Below are 14,646 nucleotides of genomic sequence, written 5' to 3'. Positions count from 1 at the left end.
CATTTCCTAATTAAAATGCATACTTTTACTCTACCACATTTGGCCTACGCATCTTAGTACAAGACAGGGAAGGAAGGGGAGAGGGAAGGAGGAAATGGATGGACAAATGACGATAGGGAAAGGAAGGACAAACTGGATTTCTGTCTTAAAATCTTTCAATTTGTAAACAGATCTAGTCATTCTTCAAGTGTAATATACACTCCATTTCTAAGGTTCTGCATGTTAGGAATAAAAAAAATTCTGACTGCTTTACTTTTTGGTGTAAAATAGCTGTCAAAAAGATGTATCCATAATCAATCGTTCTTATTTGTAATTTTAACAATTTCTACATCAAAAAAGTTGTTTTACACAAAATTCTGCTGTCATGTAAGTGAGTCTGTGAAACTGGGTTTGAGTTTGGATTGTTTTTATATAAGTATAAAAACAAGAATCACTGAGGTCACAGTCAGGTCGCAGGGAGAGTTATCGATCCGCGATTCCTCCAACTGCGCATGCGCATGCCCCAGAGGCAAACATGGAGGGCAACAAGCGCACCAAGTAGTCCGGAGAAACCTCAGTGACGTCATTTCAGCACTTTTCGATTTGTACCCTTAAACTTGGATTCGTGCTCACAGTGAAGACTTCGTAGCAGTAGAAACATGAGTTGTATTCATAAGGGTAAGACTTTGCAGTCACAGATTTTACACTCATACTCACATAAAAACAACCCAAACACGAACCCAATTTCACCGACTCACTATATGACAGCAGAATTTTGTGTAAAACAACTTTTTTGACATAGAAATTGTTAAAATTACAAATAAGAATGATTAATTATGGATACATCTTTCTGACAGCTATCTTACACCATAACGTTTTTAATAACAGCATTTACTTGTACAAACATACTTTTACTTTAGTACATTTAATATCATGAAATGACTTTTGATACTTAAGTTCAGTTCAATTCAAATACATTAAGACTTTTACTCAAGGAATATCCTAATGGGTGACTTGAATTTCAACTTAAGTCATTTTCTGGTGAGATATCTATACTTTGCTCAAGTATAGCTTTCAGGTACGGTCGCTACATTTTTATGTCTATGGGATCATAGACATAGAAATGTAGCGACCGTGTTCCTGGTTTGACATACACATCTGCATGGGCATCATATTTGGGAGGTCAAGATCCGCTATCAAACAAATACATGCATATTTAGAGGTGCAGATTTTACTACAAAATCGACTGCAACTTGCTTAATTTTGAACCAATTTTTCAAAAATTTAAAAAGTGAACATTATAGCGGTTACTTGTTTGAATTAATTTCAGTTGCTGGAAGCAATCTAATCAGCTCTATGACGAAGTTCAGTTCAATTCAATTCAATTCAATTTTATTTATAAAGCCCATTATCACGAATTACAATTTGCCTTAGAGGGCTTTACAGCATACAACATCCCTCTGTCCTTAGACCCTTACATCTACTAAGGAAAAACTCCCTCCAAAAACACCTGTAAAGCGAAAAAAGTTAACATCACTATGACATCATCAGGGGGTGTTTTCTTCAACTTGATATAGCTCCTCCAGAGCCACACAAGACATTATAAAACTGTTATCACTGACTAAGTACCACTGAGCATGACCAGTAAATTGCTCTAATGTGTTAAATCTGCGGAGTCATGCTATGCATGAGATCATCATTTTTGCAACAATCCTGCCTTTTGCCTTTTTCTATTAGAGCAAACTTACTTTTTTTCCTGTAACTGCTAACTCAAGGAAGGAGTTGCTGTTCCAGAACTATTTTCCCCACTGTCAGTTCCCCAAAATATGAACTCAGGAGTGAAAAACCTGGTCATACTACAGGGGTCATATTCATGAAGCTTCTTAGTACAAACAGCTGCTCCAAAGTCAAAGAAAATTCTTAGAAAGACATTTACCCTTTGGATCAACATCAGTTTTCTTGTGTTGTATTCAGATGCTTTTTATAAGATTTTAAACCTTTGACACATGAGTGAAGTAGTTTGATTTTGTTCATGCGAAAAAGGCAATCAGCAAATATCAGAAATAAGTCTGTGCATCTGGGTGGTCAGATGACTACAAGATCTAGATGGGGACGGGAGATCTGAACAAGTTATGATCCAGAGGTTTACGAGGTTTTGAACCATTTGTCAAATTAGGTCTTCTCTCCAAAACAAACAGGCCACTTCATTTCATTTCATTCTAACAATTCATTTTAACTTTAAAAAAGTTAGTGTCTGGGCTACTTCAATTTTGAAGTTGACAGTTAAGACAAGTTAAATTATGACAGAATTACCTCAACATGTTCATGTTCTGATGCTGCATGTCAGGAGAGGCATTTTTTTTTGTTTTTTGGGTGTTTATTGACATGTTTGTGTACTGTGCTCTGCTCTACTAACAATGGGAAAGCAGTCTATAAGTCTGTAGTGTACAAGCGCCAGTTTTGTTGGAAAAAGGGTTTAACTCTCAGTCCGATGTGTGTGTGTGTGTGTGTGTGTGTGTGTGTGTTTGTGTGATTTTACTGTATGAAGCACTTTGTTTTACAGTGTATAGTCTCACCAACTAAAGAGTGGTAAATTTAACTTTAAAAAGAATCAGTTTATTCACTCTGAGCCCTCAACTCCATGAAAGAGATGTCTATTGCCCTGGCATCACTCTATTCAGCATTCTCTCTGAAACTTAATCAAATTAAGAATCTGATTATGCTGATGACTCCACTTGAAAACTTTTAATGGCACTGCTCTCGGGGGATTTGGGGGCATTACATGCTTCAGCCAAGTGCTAAAAGATGGCTCAATGAGAGTTGAGGTAAGGACAACTAATTTTCTATGAGATATTAAAACAAAAAAAACATCAAAGAGTCAAAAAGTACAGGAAATCCCAAAGCTTTTCCACAAACAAACACGCCATTCATAGACACAAGAGCTGAGTGTTGTTCAATCAGGATCCCTCAGCTGACTGACAAACAAGAGCGAGCTGCAGTGACATGACCTCAGAGGACATGGCCAAGTACAAATATATTAGCTCTGACAAAACTACTGACAGGATAAGACTTCTATCTATGGCTGGAATATATATTTACACTCATATTGTAAGGCTTTGAGAAGATGAAGATGCTCACAGCTGGCCAAAAAGAGAAAGAAGAGAAAGAAGAAAAGAGAGCTGATGGCTGCAGAGACTGTGCATGGGTGTCATGGATCATGATGATGTCAAACGCCATTATATCTCCGAGAGGCCTGGGTGCTGAACAAAAACAAAAAGTCCTTTTCTGAATCAGAGGTATTTAAGGAGCGTTTAAATGAGATAGTTAAAGCTGCACTTAAGGAAAAAGAGAAACAGGAGATGTCAAAGAAATTTTGTTATAAGCAAGTTTAATAAAAGTCATTTGCTTATCACCAATGGCCTGGCCTGAATGAATAGAAATCAGACTTGGACCTTTTAATATTACGTTTGAGAACCCCTGGTCTATATTGAATTCTGGCCAATGGTTTGGGGCTTGTTTGTGATACTGAAGGTGGTTCCACTCCTTTTTTAATGTATGTTTAATTGAGATGAACCCATTTCAACTACGTCATACTGCACAATAACCTCTATTTTATAAGCCCATATATAAGCTTACTGTATGCAGTATATAATAACGACATTATGACTTTATACTCCTTGAGCACTGTACTTTTCTGAGATATATGTTAGATTAATACAGTGCTTGAGGAGATGTATATCTGCAGCCATGAGAACAAACAGGGTGTTTAGCTGCTGTAACTGTTGGTGAGCAGCAGTCAGTAAGATGACACCACGGTCTGTTTTTCCCCTAGTGAGTTCAGAGTGCTTTCACAGAACACCAGAGTCACACACACAAAGAAGCGAGCGGTCACAGACAGCAGCAGCTGGAGGACTTACCACTGGAACAGTTGGAGCCCCCCCAGCCCGGCTCACACTGGCAGGTGTTGGGGGCCATACAACGTCCGTGAACACAGCTCTCTGCACAATGAGCTGCACATGGAGGAGACAGGAAGACGCGGATCAGTGCACTCACAAAGATTTTCACAAATGATGTCTGCTTTGGACTCAGTCATGTAAGAATAAATAAATAGAAAAAAATAAAGCTGGAATTTATGCTTTCTCTTTACCAGTGCTGCAGGATGAAGACGAGGCACCTCAATTTGATTTATGTCATAAAATTAGGACATGAGATTCTACTTGGACTCTGTTGTGAGACTTGGCTAACATGAGATTTCCCAGACTGATGACTCAACTTGACTTAATCCAAAACAGTTCTGGACCACTTTGTTTTTAAGTATGTCACTCAAGTTATAAATAATCATTGTTTTCAGCTTGAGATGATTTTCACTGAAAAAAAAAAAAAAAAAAGATTTTCCAGAAAGGCAGTTTGGTTTGAAGCAGCTTCTATGTCCTCATGCATGCAACAGTTTTGCTTACCGTTGCAAGAATCAAGAATGCAAGAATTAGTTCATCTGAAATGAGCCCCTAAGTTCAATTTAGAATTCTTCCAAGCTGCAACAAGGCACCTTGTGTCCTAGACATTACGTTTATATACAACTAATTTGAAACAGCACGTACGCTTTGAGGGAAACATAACGCCAAAAATTATGTTTTCTATCTATTATGAACATATCTGGAAAGTTCTAAATGTTGATAGTTTTATTAAAAAGTTCACTTCAATATTCACTGGTAGTGACTAAAACATTAACATCGCCTTTCATCATGAACTTTTTTTTTTTTTTTTTTACAAACATTTAACTGAAATCACTATCTTCTCCTAACCCTTAACCAAAGTGCATATGTTGCCTAAACCTAAGACTAGAGTGTGGAAGCAAAGGCAATCCATAATTTTTCTTCACTGACATCATTGGTTGCACGATATATATATATATATATATATATATATATATATATATATATATAGGCATCAATTATTATAAAGTCAGCTTTTATCTCCAGGCAGTAGGATCTGTCAAACAATACCTTTTCCTTTTCTCTTCTATTCATTCAAGTCTGTTGGTTTTAGCTTTTTTCATTATGTTGTACTTGTTTTAGTGTGAAATATTGGACCTCATGCAGCAAAGTTCTCTTAACTTTTCTCTTATATTGTCTCTTGGTTTTCTAGTAACAGGAAGTATAAGAGATGTCAACTCCAGATGCACCAAACACTCTTAAACACCCAAATCTGCTCTGACCAGGTGTGTGCTCAATGCTGAATCCCACTGAAGTCACCTACAGGTAATGTCCCCTAAATACTATATATGGGCAGGTTTTGTGCCATGTGCAAAGACTCTGTTACATGGTCAAGACTAGAGAGATGCCAGTCTTAGCCTAAGCCTAAATCAAATAACTAATCCCACACCATAAAAAACACTCTGAAAGCCCTTAAATGTTACTCTATGCATGTCAGTACAATTAGAAAAATGTGTTGATGTAAAAAGAATGAAGTATAAAGTAAAAAAATGAAGTAAATAAAATAATGTGCCAATTCATTTTCTAATAAATAGGCTTATTCTTGCACTTGTATATTTTCATTTCAAACTCATTCTAATACTCAAGTATTTTGAAAGTTACAGTTCTTGAGTAAAATGTACTTAGTTACATTACAGCACTGGTCAGAGATGAATGCACATTACAGTAACTGGAAAAATCACCAGGCATGGTAGTATTTCTTTAGCCCTGAAATTTAATAACCAAATCATAATAATTACTTTTAAATCCTTTACATATGATTAAATGATATTAATGCATTTTTAAAATGTTCCTCTAATGTAAAACTTATTTTTCTTGTGCTGGGCAACAATTTGTGGTCCGTGAAAATGTTTTCCTTTTATATTGGTATGAGTGCTCTCAAACACTCTTTTTCTCTTTCCCAAGAAAATTGCAAAAATTAGACAACATTGGTGAATCCAAAAAATCAATGAGTACTGACAAAATTAGAGAAAATCATGATACAAACAAAAGAGAACATTTGTTCATACATCATGTCTTGCATGAGATCCATTGTTTAATTTTGTGCAACTGCATGACTGTTTTTCATTGTACGAAAACGCACTGCTGGCATTTTGATGCATATAACAATAAAAATCTAAAAAATGGATTCACAGTTAAAAAAAAACCTAGAAAGACAAAAAGAAGAAGAAGAAGAAGAGGAAGAAGAAGAAGAAGAAGAAGAAGCTCCCTCTGTCCTTAGCAGACATTTACTGTGTTGCTAAATATTTACATAGGTCATCACAAAGCCATCACAAGTTGACAGACTAGGCTTTGCAGTATTTTGAAATTCAAATGTGTAGCAGGCTTACATCCAAAGAAAATGGACTAATTTTAACTTAAATGCAATTTGACTTCCCCCTCTGACTCCCATCTGGAAAGGCCATGTAGCCTGGAGTATCTGGCACATTCTCCTTCCTGCAGAGTGTTGAAGAGAGATTCTCAGAGTAACATGTGATAGTTGCAGATACAAGGGAGCCTTTTCACTCCAAAATAAGTTCCCCTCTGATCTCCCAGGGCACATTATCACAGCTTCTGCATAAATTAAAGTGTGGTCTCCATCTCCACTAAAAGCATCGAGATATTAGGACTTTTATACCACCATCTCCTTCCAGCATCATAACAGCAGGCTGAGTGTTAACATAATGATTTCTTTTACGGTCGCTGCTCAAAAACAGTTGTTGTTTTTGCCACTGGCCACTGTGGCTTCACACCTGTCACTGCCTGCTGGCTACTGACAGGGACGGGTGGATAGGGGGTGCATAGCAGCATCATTGGCAAGTGAAGTCACTGTAAAGACAGCACATGTTGAAGAACAAGGTTCTATTTTTCTGCCTAGTGAGAGTTATTTTGCTGTTTCCTCAGCCTTTACAGCTGAGTGGTTGAGTGTGGAGACTATGAAAGCCCAAGTATATGATTCTTATTACTTCCATACCCATTAAGCCATTCAGCGAACTTTATTGTGCAGTAGATACTTCATTCTACTTATTTAATCAGATGCTGCCTCTAACTTAAAAATCGGAGCAAATTGGCTTAATTTCTTTCAAAAACATGAGAGGAGGGTGTCGAGCAACTTGACAAGAAATGGCCCAAAAAACAGCAAGAAATTAGTAAAAAGAAGTTACAAGAAAATTACCTAAAAATCAGCTAAAAAAAAGGAAAAGAAAAAAAGAAAATGATGAAGAAAATGCTAAAAAAATAAATAAATAAATAAATAATATAAATTATTAAGAGAATTATAAATGCAGTTTTGAAACTATCTAATAATCACCTCTGCTTTGTTTTAATTGTATTTCCTAGTGACCTTCTACTACCTTTTTGCTGTGGACCCCAGGTAGACTAGCTTGTCGCTTAAGTGTCACCTCATGGGGATTCTTAAAATAAACAAATCAACAAAACAAATACCTTCTTTCTTTCTGTTTATGTCAATCTAGTCAATTAAGTCTGAAGGGTGCCAAAAAAAAGATGAATGCTGGGACTTGGCAATATTTCGACTACAGTTATATTGTGCAATGAGACTAGATATCATCGTGGATTTTGTATACTGTATTATAATAGCACCCAGCCCTACTGAATATGTGTCCCTAAAGCCACTTTTCCACTGCACAAATAACCCCACTAACACTTGCTAATGTTTGGCTTTTTAATGTAATGGGGAAGGTTACAATCGGCATTCACACTTGGGTCAGATGACTCTGCATTGGTCACGGGTAGTTATCAGCTCCAGCTCTGATAGTGATTGGAAACAAAACACCCATGTAAGCGCACAAATTTTAGCCCCTTTGCCAGTGAGATAGACTCGCCATCACAAAATACTGTCCGTCTTTGTCCAAACAGCTCCTAAATATCAATCAAAATCAACCCTTATTGAGTTTGCAACAGAGAGTGAGAAAATAGGAGATGTAGAAAAAGCCAAAGTAAGCACCATCAAGTTTTCACAGGCTTCCACCCATGCTGCTTTCTACTGTTTATTGACCTGTTCTGTTGATCATGACACACCTAGAAGAAAAAAAACTAAAAAATCTGACACAAAATGGTATTCTTGTCTGCTGCAGAGCCGTGCACACAGCTCTGCTCTACTGGAAATGGGAAAGGAGACTATACCGTAAAAGCACCAATTTGGTAGAAAAGCGGTTTAACTCCCAGTCTGGGGTGTGTGTGTGTGTGTGTGTGTGTGTGTGTGTGTGTGTGTGTGTGTGTGTGTGTGTGTGTGTGTGTGTGTGTGTGTGTGTGTGTGTGTGTGTGTGTGTAAAGATACTCACGAGCACAGATCTCTCCATTCTCATAGAAACCTGGGCAGCACTGTGACTTCCTTCGGTACATGGTCTTGGCACCTCTTCGATATGCTGTACGGTAACTCACCCTGCACGCAGACAGGAAGTGAGTTCAGATGTAGGATCAGACACTCATTAAAAGGAATGATGCATACACAGTATTCATTATTCTGTGCTCATTTTATTGTTCCATTCGATCTTCAGCCACTTATCTAGTGCCGTGTTTAGGGAGCTGCAGGACGAGCAAGGTCCCCAGCAATATTTTCCAGCTCATACTGGGGGATCACAAGGTGTTCCCATGACAGATGAGATATATAATCCTTCCAGCATGCTCTGGTTCTATTCTGTAGATGTGTCCCAAAAACCTTTCAACGGGAGGCGCCCAGGAGGCATCCTGATCAGATGCCCACACTACCTAAACTGGCCCCTTTTGAAGCAAAAGAGCAACGGATGTACTCTGAGCTTCCTCCAGATGTCTGAGCTCCTCACCCTATCTCTAAGGCTGAGTTAAGCCATCCTGAGCAGGAAACTCATTTCAACTGCCTGTATCCACAATCTCATTCTTTTGATCACTACCGAAGGGCTCATCATGACCATAGGTGAGGGTCGGGATGTAGGTGGTCCATTAAATCTAAAGCTTTGCCTTCCAGCTCAGCTCCCTCTTCACAGCGACAGTCTGGTGCGACGCCAGCATCACTTCAGATGCCGCCCTAAACCACCTAACTATCTAACGCTCTATCTTACAATTGTGAACATGACTGTGAGACACTTCAACTCCAAGCACACTGTCCCAAGCAACTCTCTCCCATCCCTGAGGTGCTGACTCTAAGCCTGACCACTAGACACTCAAACTCAAACAGTCCCACTGCATGCTAGAAGTCATGATATGATGAAGCCAACAGAATAACATTTTCAAAGAGGCTCAAAAAAAGGACACTGATGCTAAATTCAGGAGGTGAGCAAGGATCATTGCAAGCCCATTCTACCACTGAGAGGCCAGAAGAAGAGAAAGAAGAAGGACTAAAACTCGTTATTGATTATTTGACTTGTATGTCTCCAATACTCAACCTGTCACCATTGCAGATGAAACAGCAGCAGTAAGTAAAGGTAGCGCTCAGATCAAAAAGAGATTTTAATTGCTAAAGAAATAAATCTGGTAAAATAATCTATCCATCCATGAATTAAGATGTGTTATGTGTGACCTTATGATATGTGTGTGCAATGAGTGAATAGGGAAATGAAAGGATTGGTAGCACTGAGACCAGGCACAGATGTTTGGAAAATGGGAAGTGCCTAAATTAAAATAGATGATTAGATCACCAGATCAGCACAGTCTTAGCAAAACATCAGTTCATGTCCGAAGTTGCTTAGTGACCAGATTGAAACTACTGAACTTTTGGTAAAGGGGACAATGTTTTTGTCACAGAGCACTTTTTTGCTTTTGCAAAGGTAATAATACCACCTGTAGCTCCAACCTGCTAGCCTTGTGTTTACCTATGGTCCAATGTAAGATTTCCATAAAGGGACAGTTAAAGAGGAGATTTAATGAAGGATGTCCAAGTAGGGATAGAAAAAAGAAAGTAAGGAAGACTTTAAAGAACGGAACTCTCCTGCTGTTGTTATGGACTGAAATGAGGTGGGTTCACAGTTGTTAAGGATCATCCTGTTTACGCTCAATGCATGGTCTATATATGGAACCAGCTATCATGAGTGAGTTGCTGTTACCAGTTTCATAGACTGCTGGACTTTTTGCATCATTTGCATCATCTGCAAAAAAAGATATAAAGATACTACTGATGATAATACTGAGGTCCCAAAACTTAATACTTTCCTCCCACCAGCTGCGCCTTGATATCCAGTCCATGAATATAACAAAAAGAATTGTTGACAAAGGACAACAGAGGCCAACACCCACTGAAAACCTGTTTGACTATATGCTTTCTATGCGGACACAGCTCACAATTTGATTATGTAAGGACTGGAGGGGTTGTAGTAACAGCCCCTTATTCCCTCAGTGCCCCCCACCTGATTCCCCGCTGGACATGGTCATAAGCTTTGTCCAAGTCCACAAAACACATGTACTCTGTATGATCAAAATCCCATGACCCCTCCAACAGGCCAGGATGTTGTCTCTCCATTGCTCCTGAATCTGAGGCTTGACAATTTGGCTCAATTTGTTTGAGCTTTCTTTCCTGCATACTGAAATAAATGATACCCCAATAGTTTGAGCACTTAGATTCTTAGGTTGCTGCCACAACAGGCACAGACAACCTTCCAACCACAATTTTTAGCAGCAGCCTCAACAACAGAAACTTTGAACATGGCCCATTCTGATTCCTTGTCTCCAACCTCCCCCAAGACGCACAAAAAATCTTCTGGAAGTGGGAGTTGAGGATCTCATGGGCAGGGTCCTTGGCCAGACATACCCAGTTCATCCTCACTACATGTTTGGGTTTACCAGGTCTGTCTGGCAGCTTCCCCGCCATCTGATCCATCTCACCAAAAGGTGGTGATCAGTTGTTATACTTGGCCTAGGGTGTTATGGTACCAAGTACCACATACCACAGCCACCAGGGCAGTGCTTTGAAATCTCTTCATGCTGGGGCTGACCATGCTCCATGGTCCAAGGCCCTAGGTCTGGCCAATAGATGTTCACTGGCCATTTCCCCTCCACGTTTGGAGTCTCTGTACTGACTAAAATATTCAAGCTCCATATTAGCTATTTCATGTCAGTTTCTTGATTTGCTCTTAGTCTGGCCCCTAACCGGGCGCCACTTTGCCTTGGGAGATCCTACCAGGACCGATTTGCCCTGCACATCACAGCTTTCAGGTTCACAGGGGCACACAAACTCCTCTATCACATTAAAGTGGCAGTTCTTTATTTTATGATGTGACATAAAATGTAGAGTGGATAGTGGAGAGTGGCTGGTCTCCATATGGAACCAGCTATCATGATTATTTTATCTCTGTTCTGATAAAGACCTTGTGAGTCCCAAACCAGTCTGTGTTTAATCACAATTTTGCATAATTAAATAAAGGCTTTTAATGCTCATTACCTTTTGGGTGACAGAACAGAATTTATTATGTAATGAATTCATTTTACTGTACTGTGTGTTCTGTGTATCACCCTCCCTCCCTGAAATGTTTGTGATTAACCATGTATACTTAATCCACCAACGGGTTTATTACAGCTGATTTTCTCTCAGTTTGGTTCTCTAGAGGCAGCTGACACACAATTCCATCAGCTGACAGAATCAAAAACCACAATATACTGTGCACAGTTTGTTAAATGGACCTGAAAAGTTCATCATGACTAAGCATTCACAGGTTTGAGGATTAAAAACAAGTGTTACCTTAGTATTACATTATACAGTCAGTAGCCATTTCATGGAATACAATACAACAGCTCAGCCATAAATTCTACCTTTGTAAATATGATACCGTTATCGTGAATCTGGACTGAATAGTGCTGGATGGTAGATAGATTGATGGGAAAATGCATGGCTGGATCTTTCAGTTGAAATAATTCACTTACATACAGATAAAAGTAACATTTTATACTTTCACTTTTTCATAAAATTATTTTACTATGGTTTATTATACTATAAAAAGCATTGCTGCTTGTAATTGTTATTGAATTTGAGAGGTTTTATATATAGTAGCATGAATATCATGCTACTCATCACTTGGCAGCATACCTCCTTTCCCACTACATTCACTCTACAGCAGAAAGTGTTCATATAGGCTTAAAACTACTGTATAAGACACAATTTGTGGCCTGAAAGCTCCAGAAAAAAACACCTAAAGGGACCACTTTTTCTTTTCAAATAGCTATTTTCTAAGTTGACATTTTAGTCTGCTTTTTATTTTTGACTGTTCTCATTGTTTGGTCATAAAGTTGCTATTGATAATGTATACAGTGTTGCAATGCCACAATAACATACATTTGACAAAAATCAAAGAAGACAGGATGTTAACAGTGCTGATTGCCTGACTGGGGAACTCTCAGCCCTGGGACAGTAAAACACTGGTATGAGTTGGCATGTTATATATGTCAAGTTTAGTGTACAGAATATGGGCTAAAGCATGCAAAAGCAATGGTCTGGTTCTTTAATAAACCACCACTCCCACTCTCTCTCTCTCTCTCTCTCTCTCTCTCTCACACACACACACACACACACACACACACACACACACACACACACACTTGTCCTCACCTGTGTCTGGTGCATTTAAACCAGTTGAGGATGTCAGTGCAGCTGGTGTAATAAATCTGATCAAAGGGATGGGCGTATGACTCCTGTACTGTCACAGAGTAACTGAAAGAACAGGAAGAGAGAGAGGAGAGAGATATCAAACATGAAAAACAGAATCATTGTGTGTGTGTATGTGTGTATGTGTTTGCGTGTGTGGTGGTGTGTGTCAGGAGGGATTAGATACAAGCAGCTTTTCCAACAGTCACTGTACTCTGTGTGGCCCTCCATCAGTCAGTGTGGTGTTAAGACTTGAATAATTGTGTCTCACCAGCAGATCAAACCAACTTAGTGCAGGCAGTGACAAAAGCTAACTTATGACTGCCTCGTGAACTGCTCTTACCACGGTGTAAAGGCATTCATTTTTCACTGCAGCTACTTACTGTATCACTTATGGCTATGGTGAATGCTTATTTTCATTACTGATTGTTGATTATTGTTGCCACTTTTTATTTATAATCGAATTGTGTAGGTTATGTCTTCAAATTGTTTATTTAGTCTGGCCCAAAATATGCAAAATATTTAGTTTGAATCATCGCAAAATCCTCACATTAACCTAGGGTTACCGCCTTGCTGTTGTAAGCCTTTGCAGCAGTCAAGATGCAGATATAGTTTATATCCATGTCTGTAAAAACATGGATTCTTCACACACATCTTCCCCCGGCAGCACAAAAGATCTCAACAATAAACACAGTTTACAGGTTAGTGTCACCAAGTTAGTATCTGACCAAATGTTTCCCGTTCCATGTCTGAGATATGATGTGAGTAACGGCCAGGAAAGTGTTTATGCAGAACATTGTGATATCACAGTGAAGTTGACCTTTTACCTTTTGAATATAAAATGTCATAACTGCATAATTTGATTCTATTAGATATTTGTGAAATTTTGTCAGAATAAGCAACTGAATTCTTGAATTATGGCCAAAAACCTATGAGGTCACAATGCCTTCAACCTTTGACCAAGTGGGCACTTGCACCAAATTTGAGGAAATTCCCTCAAAGGCCCTTTTGAGATTTTGGGTTCATGAAATGGCACAAACACAAAGCCACAGTGATCTTTACCTCTGACCACCGAATTCTAATCAGTTCACCCTTAACTTAAAATGGGTGTTCAAGCCAAATATGAAGAAATTCCCTCAAGGTCTTCTTGAGACATCATATTAACAAGAAGGAAACAGAAGCAAATCTAATTAGTTTATCGTTGAGTCCAAGTGAAATTCGTGCCAAATAAATTCCATTAAGGCATTCTTAAGCTATCACATTTATTAATCTGAGACGGACAAGGTCACAGTAACCTTGTTCTTTAAAAACTGGCCACTAAAATTGAAACAGTTAATCATTAAGACCTAGTAGACATTTATGCCAAATTTGAAAAAAAATCGGCAAAGCATTCTTGAGATATCGCTGTCACAAGAACGGGATGGATGGACGTACAGTAAAACTAGGGCTGCAACCAGTGGTCGAAGTACTCAGAGCTTTTACTATGGCAACGGTGGTAATGCCACAGTGTAAAATGTAGTGTGTACTATGTTACTAGTAAAATTCATAAGTTAAAAATGCACTTGAGTAAAAGTACAAAAGAATGAACATTAAATTATACAGAATGGCTCATTTGGAAATAATATATAAATAATATTATTGGATTCACAGTTATTGATGCATTAGCCCTTGGGGACTTTTTGACACATGTTGCATGCTTTTCATTCTTCTTTTTTAAATATTTTTGGGGGCTTTTGTTGCCTTTATTAGATAGGAGAGATGTAGTGTAGGGGGAGAGAGAGAGGGGATGACATGCAGCAAAGGACCAGGGCTGGACTCGAACCTGTGGCCACTGCAGCGAGGACACAACCTCTGTGCATGGAGCGCCTGCTCTACTAACTGAGCCACCCCACTCCTCATATTTTGATAACTTTGGCTGTGTTCATGCATATGGCATACATTTTGGCCAGATTGTGTATTTTGTTTAACATCTGAATTTCCAGCTCAGCTCCTACAATAAGTCTAAAATACACCGTGGAAACTAAATTGTTACGTTCAGACTGTTAAGTGGAATAGAATTTGTCATTTTTTACTTTTTTCCACCCCATGACATCATTTTTACCATATCTGGCATTTGGAGAAAATCAATCA

General features: G+C 38.6%; 1 protein-coding gene across 1 annotated transcript in view; it reads right to left on the bottom strand.

Annotated features, from left to right (window-relative positions):
* megf10 (multiple EGF-like-domains 10) overlaps window positions 1-14,646 on the bottom strand; it is an 83,463-nt gene that overhangs the window by 49,438 nt on the left and 19,379 nt on the right. Inside the window, exons 3-5 of the mRNA XM_042509621.2 lie at window positions 12,481-12,582; window positions 8,252-8,352; window positions 3,897-3,989 (exon numbers count right to left, since the gene is read on the bottom strand). Coding sequence (XP_042365555.2) covers window positions 3,897-3,989; window positions 8,252-8,352; window positions 12,481-12,582 — 296 coding nt within the window. The remainder of the gene's footprint in view (window positions 1-3,896; window positions 3,990-8,251; window positions 8,353-12,480; window positions 12,583-14,646) is intronic.

Source organism: Plectropomus leopardus, chromosome 20 (assembly GCF_026936395.1).
Source record: "Plectropomus leopardus strain MGB_pleo_1.0 chromosome 20, ASM2693639v1, whole genome shotgun sequence".
Lineage (NCBI taxonomy): Eukaryota > Metazoa > Chordata > Actinopteri > Perciformes > Serranidae > Plectropomus > Plectropomus leopardus.
Note: the sequence above shows the minus strand (reverse complement) of the source record. Positions and strands in the feature narration are given on the sequence as shown.